The sequence below is a fragment of the Camellia sinensis genome, chromosome 14 (genome assembly GCF_055761805.1).
Source record: "Camellia sinensis isolate YWXY chromosome 14, ASM5576180v1, whole genome shotgun sequence".
NCBI classification, from domain to species: Eukaryota; Viridiplantae; Streptophyta; class Magnoliopsida; order Ericales; family Theaceae; genus Camellia; species Camellia sinensis.
This window is the reverse complement of record NC_138974.1, coordinates 91,380,399-91,389,510: the sequence shown is the minus strand read 5'-3', so window position 1 is coordinate 91,389,510 and position 9,112 is coordinate 91,380,399. Positions and strand designations below refer to the sequence as shown.

Sequence of the window (9,112 nt, the reverse complement as noted above, 5' to 3'; positions counted from 1 at the left end):
TGTACTGGCCGATGACGTCAATGTCTCTCAACAGTGGCAAATACATCAGTTTGAGCAGGTTCTGTGACTTATCAGGGAGAAGTACCCCCCCAATAAGCCACAGAATATATGCTCGCGCATGCTGCTGTACTAACTCATCTGCAGCATGATCTAAAAAATCGCCCTGAAAATGCTCCGACAGCCACCTCACCCTCACTCTACCTGCCTGTAAGTCTGCAGGTGTAGGTGCTACTCCCAATAGCTCAGCTATCCACTGCTCCGTCGTCAATGATGGGTCAAGTCCAGTAATTGCTCGCCCATCAATCTGTAGACCGTATAGGACAGATACGTCCTGCAATGTGGCGGTGGCCTCACCGGTCGGGAAATGAAATGTATGAGTCTCTGTGCGCCATCTCTCGACGAGAGCAGTAATGAGTGGGTGGTCCAGTCTGATATGGCCTATACGATATACACCATAGAATCCCGCGCGTAGTAGACACTGCAAGACTCTATGGTCCAATGGACGATCCCACAGGCCGGAATCTCCCCGTCGGCATGCCACTATGGTGCGTGACTGGTCCTGCATAACAGAATGAGTATTTTAAATTATAGCATTATCAAGGAAATCAAAAACAAAATGCAGTGTATTTTCATTGTACGCGTAAAGTCCAACAAACGTTATTGCATACCGGGTCCTCCCATATACTGTCAGCCCGATGTGGATGACTCAAAAGGGGGACCTCATCAGGTAGATGTGCCATGAAGCCTGTACAGTTGAAAAACAAATACATTTTGAAAAACTGTATTGGTGAGCATGTAATTTAACTATATCAATTAAGCTCAAATTATTATGTACATGACGACTTGGAAAATAAATGTGGTCGATTATTTTAAAAGTATAAATTTGTGTGCCATTAACATGGAAGCAATTAACTAAAATCAGAATTTTGCATATTATGTGCCATTAAATATGATAAGCAATTCAACATAACCTATCGTTATCTATGCTTCGGACTAATATAAAAATCTTTTACAAAGTCATTTTACGATCTCAGTTACATAAGCTTAATAATGACCAATAACATGTGGATAGTTTTTGTATGTCAATATTTACAAAAAAAATGGAATGATCATTTTTTTTTCAAAACTTCATTATTGATTTTGGCATATTTGACATAACCTCATTATTGATTTTGACATATTTGACAAAACTTCGTTACATTTATGGCATATTTGACAACTTCATTATTGATTTTGTAATTTTTGTTTTGCAATAAAGTATAAAATTTGTAAATTACGTACATGTAATTCATAAATTCTAAATGTACAAAATGCTTGAATCAGTCGAAAAATTAAAATCTTAAAATGAAAGAAGAACTATGTGATTTTAAATAAAATTCTGTAATAAACATTTTCAATGAAGTAGAGAATAAAAACTATGATAGTTGTAAATTTTGTCAAGCAAATAAAATAATTACAATATATAAAGAATTAAACAATAGAAATGATCTATTACAAATAAAAAATGTTCTATTAAATGTATGACCCCGTTTACAAATAATGAATTACAAAAGAAAAGAAAATGATCTATTACAAATAAAGAATTACAAAAAGATCTATTACAATATGTAAGTATTACATAGTCTTCATCGACCAAGTCGCACCGGACATGTTCGCCTGTCATGACCTGTCTGCTGGCACTCACTGCAACGAGCGGTCAAACACCTATCTGATATGTCCATCTCATTCGGAATACGAGACATAGATGCACGACCCCGTTTCACTTGTCGTAGACGCAGTACATTAGGCATTAAAGTCCACTGCGGATCAGCCCAATAATCTTGATGCGGTATTGGATTGAATTTAGTTTCCCAAACCCTCATGTATACAGGAAGCCTATATACTAGATCAACGTACTCGAATGGATTGTCACCGCATTCAGACATTACAGCGAGCATATGAGAACATGGATAGTGTCGTATCTCATATTTCCCACAACTGCACGTGGGTTGATTCATCCGCACAATTTGTGTACTGCGACCTCGTCCATGGTGAAAAGATGTTTGCACCTCAAACACGCGGCGTGGCCTATAAAAAAATTGTAATAGAAACTAATGAAGTTCATGTTTTTAGGTGTAGTTAAATTGACAACATAATAACAATAATTTAATTTATATTACAAACTAACCTGTCATATGATATCAACTTGAAAGTATTTGCCCTTGCGATGCCATCCTCAATAGTTTTTTGCATCTCTCTAGGGTATTGGAACTCATTTCGTACATCTAGTTCAGCTTGGGCTCCCATCTCGTCAAAATATTTTACAAGCCGCCGAAATGTAAATTCAACCATAGCTGAGATAGGTAAGTTCCTTGCACCTTTCAAGACGCTATTGAAGCACTCTGCATCATTGCTAGTCAATACCCCCCACCGATGTCCACCGTCATACGAAAGGGCCCAGTCCTCAGGATTCATCTTGTAAACCCAAGTGATGGCTTCTTGGTCAATAGCCTGTATTTGTTGTAAGTAACCATTACACTTTCGTCGTTGATGAGCACTTCCTGCTTTCCATAGAAGTTGTTTCAGCTCCTTATTTCTGAACGTAGTGTTAAAGTTACTACAAACATGTCGAAGGCAGTGCCGATGATATCCAACAAATTGGAGCGAGGGATTCAAATAATGCCGCCTCACTGCAGCTAAAATACTCTCAGCCCGATCGGATATCAAAGTCACTCCCTGTCGGTCCATGACAATATGTTCCTTGATATTTGAAATGAAGAAAGACCAAGACTCCAAACTCTCCTTGTCGACAACAGCAAATGCAAGCGGTAGTACTTTGCCATTGGCGGTGACAATCGTTGCTACAAGCAACACACCAGTGTATTTCCCGTATAAGAATGTACCATCTATGGTTATAACAGGCCTACAATGTCTGAATCCATCGATGACGGGTTTGAAAGACCAAAAAACAAAGTGGAAGACGGGCATAATGGTTGTATTTCCGGTATATCTATGCTTCCATTGCACGATGGTGCCAGGATTAGATGTTTGTAATGCATACATGAATTTAGGCAACATCATATATGATTCATCCCAATCTCCGAATACCATTCTAATTGCCTTTGCCCTTGCATGCCACACCTTCTAGTAATGTATAGTATAGTTCATGGACTTTTTTATGTCTTCGATGACATTCTTAATGGGCATATCAGGTTCGTTCTGCATACAACAATACCTATGAGTCAGATTATTTTGGTGTGAACACTTTAAAGACACAATTTTGGTGTGAACACTTTAAATAAACAATGTGTATATAAATGTAAACATTTATTTTGTATACTCACCGCAACTTGTCCCAAAAGATGAGAAGCAATGTAACTGGAGCTAATATTTGTGTGGTCCCTGTTCATTCGTGGGTATAAACAATGGTGAGGACCCCTATACTGCTTTATTTCAAAAAGCCCATGTCTCCTACTAAGAGATGCACGCAACCACCATCTACAGTCGTGCTTGCAAGCACACACCCAAACGTCTCGCTTGGAGGTTACGACTTTATACTCTCGATTATTTGTTGCATGGTACAATTTCACAGCATGTACGAGTTGCTTCTTATCAACGAAAACCATCCCTTTGTCCAACTCTGGATTTTCAGCATTCCAGATTCGGTTACGGGGAACGACATCGCGGTTACTAATGTCAAAATCACCACCTATGTGAATGTTTTCATAGAAAGGGATTTCAGGTCTAGGTGGAATGGGGGCATTCTGAATATCAACGGGAGCGTCGACATCATCTTCTTCATCATCATCTGATCCGCCCAATAAATTTTCTTCATCACACATTTCATTCTCATCATTGTCTAGGGCGACATCAGGACCGTACATGTCACTGTCAGCAAACTGCACAGAATTAACCGTTTCAGCCATATTACCAGCAACTTCAACTGGAGTCGTATGATGGCTATAGGTGGGCACATCTTGGGTGTTATTGTGAAATTCAGTCTCGTATTCACCATGTGAACTTGATTCTCCACCATGGCCATGAAATGTCTGTCGTGTGTAGCCAGCTGCATAACATTCATTTGATTCATACATAGGAGACTGAAATGCTGTCGTGTCAACCCCATGTGTCAGCAATGTAGTGAACGGATGCGAATCCATCTGTGTTATATTCGGAAGATTCTGTACAACCTCTTTCTGAATGTACACTTCCAAACAATTTGGTGGTTCGAAATTTCCACCGATACTTAAAACGGTGTTCAACGCCTCATCGTCATTTATCGGTAATATTTTGTATTTGCTGGTTGCTTGCCACTGGCGATAAGGATATCTACATTTGAAGATCAATCGGACTGTTTCCTCGTAACTTGCGACCTTGGACATAAACATCTCCTCCAAATTGCCAAGTGTGGTGCCAAGTTGCACCCTATATATCCCTTTCGGCTCAGCATCATATGACACACCTTCATCGGGATCCCGAATTATGTTTCTGTAACAACCCTCGTTACTGTTTACCGATAAACACTGATTACCGTTAAACTGAATTGATTATGACTGATAATTGGACTGGTAAAAGTACTGAACTGACTGACTGAAATTGGAAACCGAATTGATTGAATATATGTTAGTTAAATTGCATTCTATCTGTTTGACTGTATGATTATCTGTTCATGCTTATATGTTTAAACTGCTAATTGAAGGCCTTATCGGCGGCCGAATCCGGAATTGATTAGTGTTTTATGATCCTCATAATTAATGTGATTTTATGGTATAATTATTTGAAAACTGATTAGGTATGATTAAATTAGATTAAAATAAGCCAATTAAAGAGTTGGACTTAATTACCGTTTTGCCCTTGAGTGGGCCACTACCTCTATACCTTGAGCTCATTATACTTGAGCCAAAAACATTTTCCTCAGCCCATTCCTTGTGCTCTAGCCGACCTTAGAGAGAGAGAGGAGCTAGAAGAGTTGAGTTCAACTTGCTTCATTGTGAATTGGCTAGAATTACTTGAAGAACTGAAGGTTGATTACTAATTTGAGCTCCCTCACTTCTAATCCTACACCTAAGGTAGATCATTCATCATCTTAATGATGTCATTGAGCTAGTTCTTGCATGATTCATGCTTCATTGTAGAACTAAGTCATGAATTGGTTCATTGTTGTTGAATTGAAGCTTAATTGTTGCATGCATGTACATATATTGAAGTTTTGAGGTTGTAAGTCCATGTTTCCTCACATGCATGTCCATCTTTTGGTCATACTCCATGAATTCATTATGTTCTTGAAGAAATGAGTCCATTTGAACAAGCTTTGAAGGTTGAATTTGGTTTGAATCCATGCATGTTTGCATGTTCTTCATATTCTTGAAAATGGGTTTGAATATGGTTTTAATTGACTCGCCTTTGGGGCTTGAATTCATAAATTGAGCTTTGAAACTTGTCATACATTGAATTTAGTTATGTTTTCCAGAATTTGGGCCCAAGAGGTCGAGTTTGGAGTGGTTGAATGCTTGGTTTGAGCTTGGGAGGCAAATCTGGAAATTCCACATTTGGCTTCCTCGCTCGAGCGAATGGTTCCCCGCTCGAGCGAGCACCTTTGTCCAGGGCTTCGCTCGAGCGACCATCAAGCGACCATCGCGCGTAAAATCACAGCATCCAGTATTTTTACTGTTTCGACAGACTGCTCGAGCGAAGGATTCCTCGCTCGAGCGAAGCCTTTGATTTTGGAAGCCCGCTCGAGCGAAGAAAGTCTCGCTCGAGCGAGGTTCCTATTTTCAGCAAACTTTGCAAAATGTTTTCTAAGTGTATTTTTGCATCCTCATCCCATCCTAAGCATTCTTAGGCCTAGTTTAAGGCATCTTAATGAGGATAAAGATGTAGAACACACCAAGGCAAATTAGGGATTAAGTTATTATCTTTCCCAACTGTGTAGCTTAGTGTGTGTTCGATCTGTTGACTGTGTAGGGTTGACTTCCGAGGAGACGCTCTAGCTTACTATAGCCCAGAACTCTGTGAGTAACATTTGTGTAAAGATATGTTCAAAATGATTATCTTCTGAACAATTAAACTGAACTGTTTCTGAACTGTTATTGTTAACTGAATGAATGAATGTATGACCTATATTCTGAACTGTATTGTGGCATCCTTAGCAACTACTGCTTACTGTTACTGTTACAGAGATCTCTGTCGGTTCCCATGTTGGAACCACTACTGTTTACTGATATGATGGCCATCATTCACTGTTTGGTCTATTAAGACCTGGTCTGTTAAGACCTACTGTACTGTTTAGCTATTGGATGTACCACATATGACTGTTATAATCTATGAAACTTGGAGCAAAGTGCTGCACGGAACTAAGTGCTACAGAGTGAGCCACCTCTAGAGTCTGTGCGAGACACCTCTTGAATCCATAAGAACTGTACTGTTTTCTGAAATGCTACTGCACTGTTACTGTTACTGTTATTGTACTGCTACTGCACTGTTACTGTTACTGTACTGCTACTGCACTGTTACTGTTACTGTACTGCTTGTACTGTTACTGTTACTGTTACTGCTACCGCACTGTTACTGTTACTGTACTGCTACTGCACTGTTACTGTTACTGTTACTGTTACTGTACTGCTACTGCACTGTTACTGTTACTGTACTGCTACTGCACTGTTACTGTTACTGTACTGCTACTGTACTGTTACTGTTACTGTACTGCTTGTACTGTTACTGTTACTGTTACTGCAACCGCACTGTTACTGTTACTGTACTGCTACTGCACTGTTACTGTTACTGTACTGCTACTGCACTGTTACTGTTACTGTACTGCTACTGTACTGTTACTGTTACTGTACTGCTTGTACTGTTACTGTTACTGTTACTGCTACTGTACTGTTACTGTTACTGCTACTGTACTGTTACTGTTACTGCTGCTGTACTGACACTGCTACTAGTACTGCTAACGGATGTGCCACGTACGATTACTATGATTTCTAAATGACTGTTACGGCATCAATATGAGCCACAAACTGACTGACCGATATACTGAATCAATGAACTGTTTAAATTTTGAAAAGACATTCATCCTAAACCTCTTTACGCATTATGTTATTCACTGGGCTTTAGCTCACTGCTCATATATATATGTAGGTGTTCAGGCACTGGACCGCTGCTAGAAGCGTCAGGCAAGCTTTTGTTTTGTCAGCCAACCACTGTGCCTCACTGTGAGGTTCTAAGCCGTTCAAGCTTCGGCTTTGGGGTGTTTTAATATTCCCCGTCTGTCCCTGTAACTGTTTTGTTTACTGTATAGACTGTATAGACTATTACTGTACCGTTTATTAGGGATTAGATCCCTGTTCTGAATTATTGTACTTGTATGTGTAGACTGTCACAGCTCATTGGACATTGTTTATTTATTGTATTGGCTTCCGCCAGGCCCTGTACTCTGTTTTACTGGATTACTGTTAGGCAGGCCTTCGGTAATCTCGAATTACTGGCCAGTTACGGTGCTAAACCCATAGGGCCGGGTTTGGGTCGTGACAGAGTGGTATCAGAGCGATACTTAACCACGAGTTATACTGCACACACGTGTCCAAATGAGCTATTGGATGTCCTAGAAAAGTAATTAGGGCATCGCATGAACTTGAGAAGTGTGTGTGGCCATGATTTGAATAAATGTGTTAATGTGTTTAAGTATGCAACTGTCTACGCTTATGATTACTGTACTGTCTATGGTGAAATGAACGCAACCTATATGCACACTTAAAGAAGTTAAGTGGTATAACATGTAATGTGAATGTTAATGCCGAATATGGAATCTATGTGATTATGGACGCGTGGTAGTAAAGGGTCATGTGACCGTACCTGAGTTGAATTGAAAGCATACACACGTCTGATAGGAAATAAAACGTGAAATCAGTATGAACCTCTCCTGGATTGATAATCACCCCGTTGTGAGTAAACAAGGGAAAGGGCGAGGATTGTGAACGAAACTGAATCTTCTGGTCTGAGGATTAATAGGCTAGAATGAATGATTGAAGGCTTAATCGAAAATCTGAGATAATAAAGGCAGACGTACGTGCCTGAACCAACTGAATATGAACTGATGACACTGATACAGAAATCCAACATACTGAAACCACCGGAATTTCTGGGAAGTACCGAACCACTGAAAACTGAGGCATGGGTTCAGTAACTAAGAAAATAGGTGAAGTGTTCTTCGAAAAATACTTTCCCCCAATGCATCCAAGATAGGGAAGTATCCGAGTTGAAAAACTCGAGTAAGGTGATAAGACTGTGGTCGAATACAAGGTAAAATTTACCCAGCTAATTCGATAGGCACCCCACATGTTAGATACTGTCTACAAAAGAATTGAAGGTGGGCGTGACCTAGATGTGTTTGACTGAATTGATGTGCTAAAACCCAACAAAGCATGTAGATGTCCTGGATAGAGTATTAATGCCTGAGACAACGTAGCAGCATTGAAATATCCAAATCAACATCGTCGACCGAATCAGAAAGAATGAAACGGAAGTAACAGAAAGTGAAAATGACCACTGCGAATGGAAAACCCCGGGCAATAGTCTTGACCAATGATACACCTATCTGTACCGATTGTGGGAAATAACATTGGGGCGTGGCCACCGCCTGTCTAAAACTCGCTTTGGACGTGGACAGGAAGGACACTTGCCTAAATCTTGCCCACGAACTCAACCGAACGACATTGAGTCTAAATCTAGACCCTAGTTCCAGAGAATGCTCAGAACACTGAAATGACTGGTGCGGGTATTACCTTAATTATGTGTAATTGCCTATACGAACATTTGTGTGGGAATCGTACATTCCTTAATCCGATAAAGACTGTGAACATACTGACTGAACCAACTGAATTACTGAAATTATGAACCCTATACTATGAGAATTGTCAGGACTTGTGACCAACGAGAGTTTACTGAGTTAGGTCCTTGTATCATATTGCAATAATTGAATGTGAACTATTAAGCATGACCTTTTGAACTGTGCTAGAACTGTTGAACGTGGGAACACCTTATGACTGACTGTAATTCGAGAAATCTGTACAGCTATGATTCGGACTGAACTGTTATATATTGACGGGCATCATTGAATGAACGGACCCTTGAACTC

The 9,112-nt window shown here is 39.8% G+C and overlaps 1 protein-coding gene across 1 annotated transcript; it reads right to left on the bottom strand.

Annotated features, from left to right (window-relative positions):
• Positions 1–488: 488 nt before the first annotated feature.
• LOC145807175 (uncharacterized) lies at positions 489–4,139 on the bottom strand. The gene is made up of 6 exons (XM_082905116.1): positions 3,911–4,139; positions 2,815–2,840; positions 2,168–2,715; positions 1,667–2,067; positions 686–745; positions 489–559 (listed from the first exon to the last, which is right to left on the bottom strand). The coding sequence occupies exons 1-6, from the start codon at positions 4,137–4,139 to the stop codon at positions 489–491; spliced, it is 1,335 nt and encodes a 444-aa protein (XP_082761242.1).
• Between the last annotated feature and the right edge of the window lie 4,973 nt (positions 4,140–9,112).

Coding starts and splice junctions, on each gene's coding strand:
- LOC145807175 (XM_082905116.1), bottom strand. CDS start 4,139: ATGGATTCGCATCCGTTCACTACATTGCTGACACATGGGGTTGACACG. Junction 2,716..2,814: donor TTGTCACCGCCAATGGCAAA/GTACTACCGCTT, acceptor ATGGACCGACAG/GGAGTGACTTTGATATCCGA. Junction 746..1,666: donor CAGTGAGTGCCAGCAGACAG/GTCATGACAGGC, acceptor TCAACTGTACAG/GCTTCATGGCACATCTACCT.